This window comes from Urocitellus parryii, chromosome 15 (assembly GCF_045843805.1).
Source record: "Urocitellus parryii isolate mUroPar1 chromosome 15, mUroPar1.hap1, whole genome shotgun sequence".
Taxonomy (NCBI): Eukaryota; Metazoa; Chordata; class Mammalia; order Rodentia; family Sciuridae; genus Urocitellus; species Urocitellus parryii.
The window spans coordinates 46,482,134-46,497,282 of record NC_135545.1 but is presented as its reverse complement, the minus strand read 5'-3'; the positions used below and the strand labels follow the sequence as shown (position 1 = coordinate 46,497,282).

Sequence of the window (15,149 nt, the reverse complement as noted above, 5' to 3'; positions counted from 1 at the left end):
CCACCCATATGAGAAAATATCAAAATTAATGTCTAAGAATTCCCTAGAAAGAAACTTACAAATCAAACTGTATTTGTATTTTTACTTATTATTTTTTGTAGTGCTGGGGATTGAACCCATGGTCTGTGTGCATGCTTGTCATGTATTCTACCACTTAGCTACACCCTCAGCCCAATTTTTATATTTCCAAGATAACATTCTCATAAAAATTCAAGCAGTAATATAAGTTACTTTTGTTCCTTTTTTTTTTTTTTTTTGGCGGGGTGGGGAGTGGGTACCAGGGATTGAACTCAGGGGCACTCAATCACTGAGCCACATCCCCAACCCTAATTTGTATTTTATTGAGACACAGAGTCTCACTGAGTTGCTTAGTACCTCGCTTTGAACTCGCCATCCTCCTGCCTCATCCTCTCTAGCCTGCTGGGATTACGGTGGCGAACCGTCCAATTCTACTTTTATCCCCAAAGATAATCAATATTTACTAGTTATGTATCCTTTTTCCTGTACAGGTACATGAATATAAGCGTTGTATAAGATGTTGTATCTTTTAACATTAAATGCAATGTCATACTGTGTATACTTGCTTATTTTTTTCATGTAGCAAAATGTCTGAAGAGCTCTTCTATCTATTTCATCCCACTCATTTGAGTAGTAGAAACACGGACCTAAAGTGCTAAAATTACTTTCCTAAGGTCAGACAGCTGCATCTTAGGGATCAGAGACCAGCCCATACTTGTCTTCAGACGGTACTTTTCCCCCCCCCTTCTTTTCCTTTTTGCAGAGCTGGGGATCAAATCCTGGAAATCAAATCCTGGGACTCAGGAGCTGCAAGGCAAACACTTCACCTCTGTGTTACACCCCAGGCATTTTTTACTTTGAGACAGGATCTCACTAAATTGCCTAGACTGACTGACTTGGAACTTGCAATCCTACTGTCTCAGCCTCTCAAATTGCCACCATATCCGGTTTAGCTAATACTTTTTTTTTTTTTTTTAAACCGGGGATTGAACCCAGCATTCCCAGCCCCATTTTAATTTTTTTTTTTTTTGAGACAGGGTCCTACTAAGTTCTTAGGACATCGCTAAATTAGTGAAGCTAGCTTTTAAAAAAAAATATTTTTTAGTTTTAGGTGAACACAATGTATTTATTTTACATTTATGTGGTGTTGAGGATCGAATCCTCATGCATTGCAAGGCCAGCATTCTACCACTGAGCCACAATCCCAGCCCCGTGTGGGGGAGCAGGGATTAAACCCAGGGGCACTCGACCACTGAGCGAATCCCAGCCTTATTTTGTATGTTATTTAGATACACGGTCTCACTGGGTTGCTTAGCGCCTGCGGTTGCAGAGGCTGGCTTTGAAGTTGCGATTCTCCTGCCTCAGCCTCTGGAGCCGCTGGGATTACAGGCATGCATCACTGCACCCAGCTTCAGCTAGTGCTTTTTTTTTAAAAAAAAAAAAAAAAAAAAAGCAAAAATCTATTGTTATTGAAGAGTTTGCCAAAACTTAAAGGGGAAAAAAAAATCCAATACTCCAACTTTTTTTTTTCTTGTTTGTTTTACAAAATGTGCTTAACTACTTTTAAAAAATGTAGTTGTAGCATTTGGGGACATGCCCGTAATCTCAGCGGCTCAGGATGCTGAGGCAGGAGGATCATAAACTGTAAGCCAGCGTTAGCAATTTAGTAAGACCCTGTCTCAGAATAAAAAGGGCTGGGCATGTAGGTCAGTGCTGGAGAACTTGCCTAGCATGTGGAGGGTTCTGAGTTCAATCCCTATACCCCGCCCCCCAAAAAGACAAATTCTACTGTTCGTTTTTAAGTTAATCAGATGTCGCTGGGACTGCGAAGTCAACAAGTTAATCTGGAATGAGTGGGTAACCTAATATTCATCCACTAATCAAGCAGTCTTCCCTTTCCTTTCATTCCCGACAAACTTTCAGGTCTATCATACTTGCTTCACCTTCCCCTAGATCCTGGCTCCAGTCCATCTCCTATCTGACTCAGGCACATTTTTCAACGTTTTCAGAGTTCCTATCTTGATCCTGCCCCCAGGAGGAATCTCCTTACAATCCTGGGCCTTGGGTCACCTAGGGATTTTCGGAGTTTCCCGGAGAGCCGGCTTCACGTGTCAGGACCAGAAATCTGGGCACTGGAGGTCTGCGACGGTCACACTCCAGGGTTCGGTTCGGGAACCCCCCAGAATTTACTAGAGATGAAAAGAGGGGTCATTGTAGGGTCAGGGTGAGGGGGCTGGGCCCAGCCCTGTTCACGTGACCCATCCTCATTGAGAGGAATGCGTTTTCCCACCAGACGGGGCGTTGGAAGCGAGGGGCGGGCGGCCAGTCCCCTCCCCGCCGGGGTAGTCCGGGGCGCCGCTCCCCTGCCCAGGCCTTGACGCAATCTTTCCACGCCGGGGGCGGGACGCACTTGACGCCATCTCCGGGCGCCCGGCTGGGGGGTGCTGGGTGTGGGGCGGCTCCGGGGCCGGGGATGGCGGCGGCCGCGTTTGCGGCGGCTCCGGGACAAGCAGGCGGAGCCCGGGGAGCGCCGTGAGATGGGCCGGTGAGTGTCGCCAGGAGCGGTGGCCGCCTGGCCAGCCTGGCTGAGACCAAACAGGCCTGGGCTCGGAGCTGCGGGGGAAGTGGCCCCTGGAGCCCGTTGCCCCACCGGGCCAGGGCCTGAAAACCGCGGACAGAGGGAGCAAAAGAGGCCGCGCCCAGACTCCCGTACGCTTCTCCCCTGCCCGCCCCGAAGGAGGCGTCAGTCCCTGCTGCCGTGTCTCCACGGGCCGGGGTGTCCGAGTCCTGGGTCGGGAAGGGGCCTTCAAACAAGGAAGCGTCGCCTACGGGGCCTCGATCCTGCCCGGTGATTTGAAGGCCGACCCCCTACTCTCTAAAACGCAGAATTGCCGGTTTCGGACCTTACCCCGTTGGAGAAAGAACTGCAGGATCACGGGAAGCCATAACCCCTAGTCTCTTCCAAGCTTTTCCCTTTCTGATCCTCGCACTTCTTGCCCTCAGCGAATTCGGGTCTCCTGCAGAGTCCAATCTCTTGATTCCGACCCAAGAGTGAGGAGGTTCTTCATCCCGGGCTCTTTTGACAACTCTCCGGAACGTTTCCGCTTGCCCATTAGCTCAGTTGGGGTCACAAGCTGTGTCTTCCCCTTGAGAAAGTCTCATTAAACCCCTCCAGAGGCTGAGATTTCAGATTCTGAAATGTGTTTTGCCTTATGAGAACCTGGTGCGGACATTTGGCTTTATGTTGTTTTTCCCCCAGAACTTTTGCCTCTTTCATTCCGTTCATTAGCTTATGTTTGGTAATCCCTTAGTGACCTAAAGGCAGGGTTTCTTCACTGTTTTAGTTATAGAGAACAAGGATCATTCTGGGAGTGAAGATGCGACCCTCATTTCTGCTAGGAACGAAGGAGAAGGCTAACTACCTGTTCAGTTACCGAAATATCATCGGAGAAGGGATGCATGTCTTGTGCCCACAGTGTAATTTGTGGGATTGGGAATTTGCTTTTCCACCTTGTTTTCCTATCTTTCTACCTTTTGCATATGCCTGCATCATGCCAATCTTAAGAGATAAATGTTGCCTTTGGTTTGGATTAGGCTTGCAGTGTTCTATGGGACTTGGACAGGACAGTCAGTAGTTTCTCAGAGTATTCACCAGTACTGCTTTCTCTGTGTTCAGAAGTTAAGGCTCTGTCCTTTAGCACTTGAGTTTCTGGAAAAATAGGGATCCAGATATTGATAGTTTACTGGTAATTTTGTTTCCCCATTGTTAAGTACATGAGGATCAAATTGATGTTTTCAGTTTCCATCACACCTGATTCAGCTTGAGGTAAAGTTGTCCCTCAGAAAACTTAATACACACACATCCATACGCCCATTTTTGTTTAACCCTGAAAAATTGTTAATAAGCCTTCCCCCTTGAGTGACTCCCCCTTGAGTGACTCCCCCTTGACCTCTTTTTCTGCCCCAGAAACATAAATAATTATTCTTTTTCCTCTAGTGGTACCTTTTTAATTTAAATAATCTCCATATATGTGCATTCATAGGCCCTGAATAAAGGTGCAGTTCCCTGCTTCCCACTGCTCACATGGGAAAAGTGTTAAGTCTTCCGTTTTTATTTGTGCATTTAAACTGAAATATGGATTGGAAATAAATTTAACTTTTGGAAAATAGGGCAGATAATGAAGTGTATGATGGCCTGGGGTTGTGGCTGTGGTAGAACACTTGCCTAGAATGTGTGAGGCACTGGGTTCTATCCTCAGTACCACATAAAAACAAATGAATAAGGGCTGAGGCTGTAGCTCAGTGGTAGAGCACTTGCCTCGCATGTGTGAGGCCCTAGGTCCGAACCTCAACACCACATAAAAACAAACGAATAAGTGCTGGGGCTGTAGCTCAGTGGTAGGGCACTTGCCTTGCACATGTGAGGCCCTGGGTTAGAACCTCAACACCACATAAAAGTAAATAAATAAATAAAGATATTTTAAAAATGGTATATTTTTAAAAAAACAAATGAATAAAATAAAGGTCTTAAAAAATCACACTGATTAATCCATCTTTTTAAAAAAGAATATGATGTTAAGTAAAAGAAGTGAAATTTGGCACATGGAAACTTTCAGGGATGTCTTTTTACAAATTAGAGCTTAAGGGATGACTTTTTCTTTCTTCAACTACTTGGCCAATCTGGATAAATATGCTGTTACCTTTGAGAAGAGGATGAGACGAGGACTCATTGTGGACTTTAATGTTTTTTTGTTGGTTTGGAAATACTTTACATGATGACCCTGTGTAAGATCAGAGGTCAGGCTTCTGTTTACTCCATACCTATTTCTGTCTTCTAGGCTTCCAAGGCAGCCGGGAGGACACTTAATACAGCTGCTCAGAAGCACCAACAGAAGCTCAGGTAATGCAGGCATTTTTTTTTTTTTTTTTTTTTTAAAGAGAGAGTGAGAGAGGAGAGAGAGAGAGAGAGAGAGAGAATTTTTTTTTAATATTTATTTTTTTAGTTCTCGGCGGACACAACATCTTTGTTGGTATGTGGTGCTGAGGATCGAACCCAGGCCGCACGCATGCCAGATGAGCGCGCTACCGCTTGAGCCACATCCCCAGCCCCTAATGCAGGCATTTTGAAGTCATTGTTGCAGAATAACATCTGGGATGCAACAGTGGAAAAACATAAGGCTTTTTTCAGATCCAAAGAACTGGAGCCTTATTAGAAGAAATAGGTGGCAAAGTTCATGTGCATTGAAGTATTCAAACCAGAAAAGTGCTTTTTTTGACAGTGGACAAAAGAATTTGTGAAAGGTGACAGGGGAGAGTAAACTTTTCTAGGAATCAAACAGACCTAAAATAGAAATAAATAATCATATTGGAGCTGGGCACAGTGGCCTGTAATCCCAGTGGCTTGGGAGGCTGAGGCAGGAGGATCATGAGTTCAAAGCCAGCCTCAGCAAAGGCAAGGCACTAAGCAACTCAGTGAGACCCTGTCTCTAAAATACAAAATAGGGCTGGGGATGTGGCTCAGTGGTTGAGTGCCCCTGTGTTTAATCCCCAGTACCCCCCCCCAAAAAAAATATTGGGAGGAATGGAACCAGAATTTTATGAAGTGGTATCTAGAGCAGATCTACAATGAAAAAATGAGCCATTGGCAAAAGAAACAAACAAAAAAAGAAGTGAATTGAAGGTGGTCAAGGAAAAGAAAGGAAGTCTTGCTAGAGTATGGAATCAAATTCTAAAGCAAGTTAGTAGAGTCATTCTTCCTACAGGGCCCAAGGTAGAATGTCGTTTCTTGGGGCAAAAAAAAAAAAAAAAAAAAAAAAAGGTACTATATTTCTTATCATGTTCAGGGAGCACAGATTATTTTAAAAAAAGAAAAGAAAAAAAAAACACAGGCAAACCTCAGGTCTTATTGAAGCACTGGTGATATGAGGTAAAGGAGGACAGGAATTCAGCCAGGCTTGAGTGGAAGAGATGGGAGTAGGTAGGTGAGATCATAACCCAAATTAGTCTGGGGAAAGGAAGCAAGGATGAGGTCATATATTCAAGGAAAGAAGATGGCACATTAGTCTTTGGTAGCAAAAGGAGAAACTTAGGGAAAAAAGCCAGCTGTAAAGACTTTGTTTTTAAATCCCCCTTAAGGGAGAAAACTGAGAAGGGTCAAGGTCCTCTTGGGAGACTAGACTAATCCTGAAGCTCTTGGTCTCTAAGGTTATGGAGCCCTCAGGTTATTTATGTATCATTGAATGCTAGTCCTTGTAGCTGTTTGTGCTTTGTGGTTTCCCTGATTGTTTCTTTTTTGTCCTAAGCTGATGAGTGGGGAGATAGCCTCCTTGTCTGTTCTTTTTGTAATACCTCCTTTTTTTCCACCAGTCCCCTTTGTTACATCTTCCTCCCTGGACACAGTTTTTGCAATTTACCTTGAACTGGTTCCATAGGTTACTTTTTTTGCCTCTGATTTGTTCCCTAGCAGATGTGGGCACCCCAGCCAGCAGCAGAGAGGGGTGCAGGGAAGCTACAGAGAAGCCACTTCTGATGCCCCAAGGAGCAAGCCAACCCCTTCCAGACTCCAGGAACACCACAAAGCAATATGAAACCTGTTCATGAGAGGAGTCAGGAATGCCTTCCACCAAAGAAACGAGACCTCCCCGTGACCAGCGAGGATATGGGGAGAACGACCAGCTGCTCCACAAACCACACACCCTCTAGTGATGCTTCTGAATGGTCCCGAGGGGTTGTGGTGGCTGGGCAGAGCCAGGCTGGAGCCAGAGTCAGCCTGGGGGGTGATGGAGCTGAGGCCATTACTGGTCTGACGGTGGACCAGTATGGCATGCTGTATAAGGTGGCTGTGCCACCTGCCACCTTCTCACCGACTGGCCTCCCATCAGTGGTGAACATGAGCCCCTTGCCCCCCACGTTTAATGTAGCGTCTTCACTGATTCAGCATCCAGGAATCCACTATCCCCCAATCCACTATGCTCAGCTCCCATCCACCTCACTGCAGTTTATCGGGTCTCCTTATAGCCTTCCCTATGCTGTGCCACCTAATTTCCTACCGAGTCCCCTCCTTTCTCCTTCTGCCAGTCTCACCACCTCTCACCTTCCACACTTTGTGCCATATGCCTCACTCCTGGCAGAAGAAGCCACCCCTCCCCCACAGGCTTCATCCCCGGCCCACTCGTTTAACAAAGCCCCCTCTGCAACCTCTCCGTCTGGGCAATTGCCACATCACTCGAGTACTCAGCCACTGGACCTCGCTCCAGGACGGATGCCCATTTATTACCAGATGTCTAGACTACCTGCTGGCTATCCCTTGCATGAAAACCCTCCAGCAGGCACGAGCCCAGTTCTTACCCCTCAGGAGGGCCAGTCTGCTCTGGAAGCAGCTGCTGCCAATGGAGGACAGAGACAGCGAGAGCGAAATTTAGTAAGACGGGAAAGTGAAGCCCTTGACTCTCCCAGCAGTAAGGGTGAAGGCCAAGGATTGGTGCCAGTGGTGGAATGTGTGGTGGATGGACAGTTGTTTTCAGGTTCTCAGACTCCGCGGGTGGAGGTGGCAGTGCCGGCACACCGAGGGACCCCAGACACGGACCTCGAAGTCCAGCGGGTGGTTGGCGCTTTAGCTTCTCAGGACTATCGTGTGGTGGCAGCTCAGAGGAAGGATGAACCCAGCCCCCTCAACCTGTCCCATCATACCCCCGACCATCAGGCTGAAGGACGAGGGTCAGCCAGGAACCCTGCAGAGCTGGCAGAGAAAAACCAGTCCCGTGGGTTCTACCCTCAGTCCCATCAGGAACCGGTGAAACATAGACCTTTACCCAAAGCAATGGTTGTAGCCAATGGCAACCTGGTGCCCACTGGAACTGACCCAGGCCTGCTGCCTGTGGGCTCGGAGATCCTGGTGGCATCAAGTCTGGACGTGCAGACCAGAGCCACCTTCCCAGACAAGGAGCCAACGCCACCCCCTATTACCTCCTCCCACTTGCCCTCCCATTTCATGAAAGGCGCCATCATCCAGCTGGCTACAGGGGAGCTGAAGCGGGTGGAGGACCTCCAGACCCAAGATTTTGTGCGCAGTGCCGAAGTGAGTGGGGGGCTGAAGATTGACTCTAGCACGGTCGTGGACATTCAGGAGAGCCAATGGCCTGGATTTGTCATGCTACATTTTGTGGTTGGCGAGCAGCAGAGCAAAGTGAGCATCGAGGTGCCCCCTGAACACCCCTTCTTTGTGTATGGCCAGGGTTGGTCCTCCTGCAGCCCTGGGCGGACTGCACAACTCTTCTCTTTGCCCTGTCATCGGCTACAGGTGGGAGATGTCTGCATCTCTATCAGTTTACAGAGCTTGAACAGTAACTCAATTTCTCAGGCCAGCTGTGCTCCCCCAGGCCAGCTGGGTCCACCCCAAGAAAGGCCTGAGAGGACAGTCTTGGGACCCAGAGACCTATGTGATAGTGAGGGGAAGAACCAGCCTACAGGAGAGGGCTCCCATGCAGTAGAGCCCTCCCAGTCTGAGCCTGGTGCTCAGACCTGCTGGCCAGCCCCGAACTTCCAAAGATACAGCATGCAAGGGGAGGAGGCACGGGCTGCTCTGCTCCGTCCCTCTTTTATTCCACAGGAGGTAAAGCTGTCCATCGAAGGGCGTTCCAATGCAGGAAAATGAACCTCTTTCCCAGACCAGGACTGGGACTTTAACCCCAGAGGTGAACCTCACGGTGAGCAGCCAGAGGATTTGCACATGCCGAGCAGGGAATGGCTCTCTTGGCAGTGAGATTTTGGGGGTAAGGGGAAGTGTGAAGGCAGCCTCCAGAGGCAGGATCTGCTGCTCATTACCCCTTGGCATTCTTTCAGGATAGCCCCAGGGGGTACTATGATGGGGAGCAGCAGGCCTGGGGCAAGGAAGGAAGGGGGTGCACACAGGATAAGAAACATTCCAAAATCAGGGCCTCCCTGTTCTTTTCTCCCCACTCCTAGCTCCTGCAAGGGAAAGTACAGGCTTTGGGAGCAGGTGGCAGAGGGAGGGAGCAAAGAAAGAGCCAAAAATGATGATCCACAGCTTATAGTAGCAGTAAAACTGTCTGAAGTTTTTTTTTTTTTTTCTTTTTTAGTGGGAGGGCAGGAGGCCCCATGGTTGGAAATAAGAGGGTTCCCACCCAGAACCCTTCTTGTGAGAGATGTGCACTTTAAAGGGTGATTTTGTTACAGATGTCTATGGCTGGGTTTGTGGGGGAGGAACACTCTCATCTACAGGACTCTGCTTGATCCTCTGCTTCAGCCCTTTTCCCATGTCTCCTCACTATCCCTCCTACGAGGCTTCTAGCAGCTTAGGGGCCAGGGGAGAGAGGACCCTACAGGGTTTGGAGTAAAGTACTGCCTTGCCACAACCCACCCGGGGAACTTCAGGAGAAGGACCTGACAACCAGATGATGCAGCTCTAGGCAGGGCTTCTGGAAAGGTAGCTGACTTAACAAAGCACCCCTTATTCAATATCCAGACCTGCTTTGAGATTTCATTGAGTCTCTAGTTGGTATTGGTAACTTTGGGAAGAACCAGTGAACCCTTTTCCCCAGGCACCCCTCTGTTGTCTATGTTGTGCCTAAGTGCCTGCGCTGACCCCACCTTTTTGCTGCCCTAATCTCTGCATGGTGTCTTGACCTGGACCTCATTTGTAGCTGCATTGCCTTTCCTCTTCTGCAAAATTGGCTTTGTCCAGTCTAACAAAACCTCTAGTTTTTGGTGTGTAGGGGTCTCTGGTTTCCCTATGAGCTATAATCTTTGTTTTTAAAAACTCAAAATCATGTCCCTTCCTCTCCCACTGCCAGACAGTGTAGTGGGAACCATGCCTTGGGCCAGGGCAAAGGTGCCTGGCTGGGCAATTCCCATTCTGATATTTTTACATGGCCCCCTCCTATCTTTTCCCACTGCCTCTCCTAGCATTCACTCATCTCCAGGCCGTCACCTCCCACTGCCAGCTCTAAGAGTCTAGGGTAGTCTCAGTAACATTTTATTACCTGAAGTATGTTTTATTTTGTGGTAGTGTATTCCTCTGCAAGGAATATTTTCATAGTTGCATTTGCTTCCCTGTGTCTTAAGCCCACTCCCCCCCCCCCCCGCCCCACACAACTTTTAGCATCAGCTTAGACTGTGGGATTCCACTGGGTAATGGGATTTAGGCTCCCCTACCAACTTTCAGGTGGGGTGAGTGATCTTTTTGTTTGTTTTTTGGGGGTCTTTAGACTCTTGAAGGCAACTCAGGGTATTGTCCACCCAGCTCTCTAACTAGAGTTCTCCCAGGGTGTGATCCTGGCATTTCCTTTATACATGTACCTGGACTGGCCAAGGCCTGGCCTGTCATCAGGAGTCCCAAACTTTTGAGGTCTGAGCTCTGTTCTGTCAGAAGCTTTAGGCAAGTCTTATGACCTCTTGCTCTTTCACTTCCTCCCCAGCTGCCAAATGGGGATAAATAATCTTACCTACCTCCTGGGGGGGGAGGGAAAGTTCTGAGAATGGAGTCATTCTTAGTGTTCAGGTGCTAAAGGTTGTTCTCCTGGGGGAACAGAGTAATTGAGACTGGCTTGTTTACTACAAGCCCTATACTCCACTGTTTCATTCCTTGGGAGCAGTTACCTGGTCAGTGAGCTTTTGGGGGTCCATCCAAAGGGGTGCTGACCTGACCACAAGTACTTTGGTTCATATCAGAACCAAACACCAACCTTGTACTGCATTTGAGATCATGTCCTTTCCTTTCTCTGTCCCCCATTCTCTCAGAATGCTGCTTTTTCTGGCTTGTTTCCTACAGTGGGGGCCTGTGGGGTTGAGTCTTCAAGAATCCTGTCAGATGAGAGCCTTAGGAGAAGGCCTCATCTCTGGCTGTTTCATGAGCAACTCATTCCTAGAGATTATTGTATGCATGTGTTTTTCATAAACATCCTTCCTCATAGGAAGGCTCATCAACTGAAAATAGTGACATGCACACAACAGATGCTCAAGAAACGTCCACCATGGGTACCAACTGAGCTTCGTCCTTTAAGGAGGAAACCTAGATCTAACTACATACAGGCCAAGAAGTTAAGTCAAAACACTCTGCATTCAGGCTAGTTGTGACTTCTCAGTCTGGTAACTTCCACTGAATTCTGGAAAGAAAAATCGTTGGGACTTTGGCATGTTGGACCCTGACTTTCTGCTGTGATTCTGTCTCTTGCTGTGAAGTAGTATCAGCAGCTTCCCTAATAATCGTGCCATGCATTTAATTTGTTAATACTTGATTTTGCTGCACTACGGAGGTATCTTGCATAAAGTATGGTCCCCCAGGAAAAGAAGCTCTGCTCTAAATCATTTGGTCAGAGCTGTGGCGTTGCCCCTTGCATCTTCCCTCTGGTTCAGTCTTTCCAGGCATGAGAAATAAGAATAACCTATGGTGTGTGTGTTCTTCTTTATAGGAATTGCCTAAATTTGCAAGAAACATGGAAAATGGGTTTTAGAACATTTTAGTGGAAAGTTGTTGACTCTTTGGGAATGAGCAGTTGACAGAGACCAGCCAGTCCTTAGTAAGTGGTAGGGCATTCCCAGAGTTTAGGGATAGGAAGGAGGATGGTTAACTCCCTGGCACTGTACAGAAATACCTACATACCAGTTTGGCAGAAGGGGAACCTGATAAAATGTAATAATCTAAGTCTTAGATCATCAGCCCTATCAGAATTAGTACTCTTTGGGGAGAGGGCCTGGGAGTTCAGACTGAGTACTTGTACAAGGGGAGGGGCCCCTGCAGATCTGGACTGACCCTTCTGCCCTCTTGGTCCCAGTTGGTCATAACACCATGGAGTTTGCTATGTGCTGCTTTGCCGCTACTGCTGCCTGCTCACTTTCCTGCCTGCTGCCTTCTGTAGCTCCCCATGTCTTCAGCCATATAGATTAAATCCAGGCATCCTCTCCATTCTTAACTTTGTTCTGCCAGTGTTATATAGCACAGTCATGTTGAATAGGGATTATATGAAATGCTGCTGGTGGGCTGGTGAATCCAAAGGGATATGCTTCAGTGCTGTCAGGAGCCCCTTGGCTCCAAGATCTGCCTGTCTTGAGGGAGAAACAAGCAGGTCCTGCTAGTGAGTGTTTTCTGTTGTATTAATTCTTTCCTTTGTGGTATTTTGTATCCTGTTTTCAAAACCGAGTGAAGGGGAACCACATCAGGGGCTGCGCCAGCATCCCAGCAAGGTTCATCTAGCTCCAGTTATGTGGATTCTGGGGCTGGGAAAGGGTTGGAGATTTGGATGAAGTAGCCCCGCCATTTGGAGTTTAGTTTTATTTCTACCAGTGGGCATCAGAGGCAATTTAGGGGAAGCACAGGATGGTAGTATGATCTAGACCTGCAACAAGCACGCATGTTTAAGGGTTGAGTGATCACACTGGAGTTGAATGTGGACATGGTGTGACTGGGAAAGGACCCAGGTCCATTGGAGTAAAGATAACCGGATTAACTGAATTGGCCATGGGAGATTAGGCCACAGTCTTAGAAGAAAAGTAAGTAGGACAGAGGCCAAGTTTTAGGGAGATGTCTTGACCTCCTAGGGCTAAGTTTACTAAACCACACTGAAGCTACAATATTTTTCCAGATGGGAAAAAGTGTACACTACAGTTGAAGAACTGAACCCTACTAGATTGGATGTTGATCAGGAGCCTATTAGCCCTTTGCTGGGAACCCTTCATACTCCAGCTTCCCTGGGGTAGGAAAGGTCTCCCACATTATGCAATAATAAAATCAGCGTCTGGATCTTTGCAGCTATCTGTTGCTCTTTCAACTCTAGGATCCATCTTTGGACCAGAAGCCTGGCCCTTGATGCTAGAGTCAGCTGCATTCTCCTTACCTGCAGACTATGCACAGTGCCTGGGGCAGAAGGAGGAAAGGTGGTGCAGTTTGCCCTGCTGAACCTCCCCAGCAGGAACAGTAGTAATAAATGCACTTTTCACACTAAAGTTTTATTAGTTCTATTAAGCCTAGATCCTCCCCTAGTAGATTCCAAATTCAAAGTCTGTGTAATCCCAAAGCCATTCCACTGCAAATACTCAGCAGTAAAGATGGCCCCAAATTGGGTTCCTGTCTGCAGTGTATGTGGCAGCAGCCCATGTGCCTTTACCTGTTGTCAAACTTGCAAGCATTTATTCTGTCTTTGACTGTCATGGGGACTTAGGTTCTTCAGAGAGAGAGAGAGCAAGAGAGCTGATGACAGTGGTTTTACACCCACCCCCAAACAGGGAGTTTGCATGTAGTTACAAGCTGTGAGGGTTAGTGAGCTGCTGATATTGCTGAAGGCAGGGTTGATCCCTCACTTGCTTCATACTTGCATTCAAAATAATCTAGATTGTGTTGGGGAAGAGACTGACTGTACTCATGGCTAACTTTAAGTATTAAAACAAGATTGTCCCCTACAAACTTCCTTGTCACCCAGGATCCCTGTAGCCAAAACAGTATATGTTCCAGCTACAGAGAGCAGTCTGCTCTCAGCTTGCACAGCACCTTAGGGGAGGGAAGAATACATGGATAGGGAATGGGGTGGAGAAAGGATGGGAATTTTGTCATTCTGGTGGCTTTAGGGTCCTAAGGAATAGATAAGAACGGCACTGGGGAGGTCTGGATGGATCTGATTTGTGTAGGAGTTCCCTGTAGATAAATTACTGATCCCCCAACTACTATCCCCAGTATGTAATGGCTGAATTAATATGTAATCAACTGCATTGTATCTAAAGCCTTAGAACTAGTCAGGTGCTCCCCCAGCCCAATACCATTTCTTACCCTCTAATCCTACCTGATCTTTAACAAAGCATTAATAATTCTAAGGATAATCTCTATTTTGTTGTGCTTTTTTGTAACTGTTTTAAATAAATCAATTTGTACTGTATATTTGTACTTTTGTGAGATCCTTTTTGCTGTTTTACCATTTTAAGTCTCTGTACTTGGCTACACACAGATTGTATTTTTATTGTTAATGCTCTTCTTATGGATACCTGCATTTAACTTGTGGACTATGTAAACAATATATATCAATATCTATATATCTATATATCTATCTATATAAACTACTAGCTTTTCCTTTTGGTGTTTGCGCCTTCTTCCTATCCCAGCTTAGATGGTGGCCCCTGGGGATGGGGGAGTGGGGTTGAAATGCTTTGTGGGAATACTTGGAATGGAACATAAGTGGTGCCTATCTTGTTGTGAGCTTTAGGCAAATGGTAGAGGCTACCTCTAAAGCATGGTCTGCTGTCTTTTGGCGTGAATTTCAGAGCTCAGAGGCCTACAATAGACTTACCATCAGCACCAGTCACAAGAACCTGTAGGTATCCTCACTGCTGGACTTCCCTTCTATTCTTTTTCCTTACTCAGGAATACTGCCAGAAATTATGAGAGTAAGTCATCCCCATCATAGCTACTTCTAACTTAGAAAGGTGGCCACCAGTGAGTGATAAAACATTCATATTCATTTATTGAACACTTACTGTGTGCCACAAACTATCCTAAGTACTTGATATTAACAATCATTTACGGCTATTATTTCTATTTTGTGGCTGGGGGAACCAAGACATTGGGGTTAAGTAACTAACTGTTCAAAGTTACACAGCTAATAAAAGTCAGAGCAGCCTTTTGTTTCTTAGTTTTGATTTTTGCAGTGCTGGGGATTAACCTATAACCTCCCACATGCTAGGTAAGCACTCTACCTCTGAGCTACCTTTCCAGCCTTACAGAGCAGTTCTGAACCCAGGCATCTAACTCTTTGAGTTTGTATTAACTGAGTGTTTTGAAAATTAAATGTGATGATCCATTTAAGTGCTCAAAGTAATCCTTGGCACATAGTGAATGTGCAACCATTTTGAAACATCCCAAGTAGAACCTCAGCATGGAGCTCTATGAGAGAAAGGCATTTGGATTGATTAAGTACTTACTTTTTTTTAAATGTAATTTTCAAGACAAATATTTCATGCCTGGTGTGAATGAATTCTAGTTTGGTGGGCAGTCATTTAATACTATTAACTAGCCTTGGACCTGTGGAGGTCAGAAAGGAGTTTAAGTTTCCCTGTTTTGATATTGGAAGAGGTCCACATTCCTGGCATAGTTATTTTTCTGGCTACAAATTAACTAGGGCACTTCCTTC

At 46.6% G+C, this 15,149-nt stretch overlaps 2 protein-coding genes across 7 annotated transcripts in view; one reads left to right on the top strand and one right to left on the bottom strand.

The window, feature by feature from the left end:
• LOC113190132 (IST1 homolog) overlaps positions 1–3,106 on the bottom strand; it is a 25,197-nt gene extending 22,091 nt beyond the window's left edge. For 2 of the 4 annotated variants that reach the window (XM_026399286.2, XM_026399289.2), the window contains exon 1: positions 2,069–2,363. The gene's annotated coding sequence lies outside the window, so the exon portion shown is untranslated. Of the gene's footprint in view, positions 1–2,068; positions 2,364–2,926 lie in introns of those variants that run through there. The other 2 variants (XM_026399287.2, XM_026399288.2) reach the window with 2 other exon arrangements.
• Positions 2,459–15,149, top strand: part of Atxn1l (ataxin 1 like) — a 14,551-nt gene continuing 1,860 nt past the window's right edge. The window contains exons 1-3 of one of the 3 annotated variants that reach the window (XR_003301744.2): positions 2,459–2,563; positions 4,857–4,918; positions 6,485–8,723. Coding sequence is in view for 2 of the 3 variants with exons in the window: in XM_026399277.2 (XP_026255062.1) it covers positions 6,602–8,671 (2,070 nt within the window). In the remaining variant the exon portion in view is untranslated. Of the gene's footprint in view, positions 2,564–4,856; positions 4,919–6,481; positions 13,902–15,149 lie in introns of those variants that run through there. The other 2 variants (XM_026399277.2, XM_026399279.2) reach the window with 2 other exon arrangements.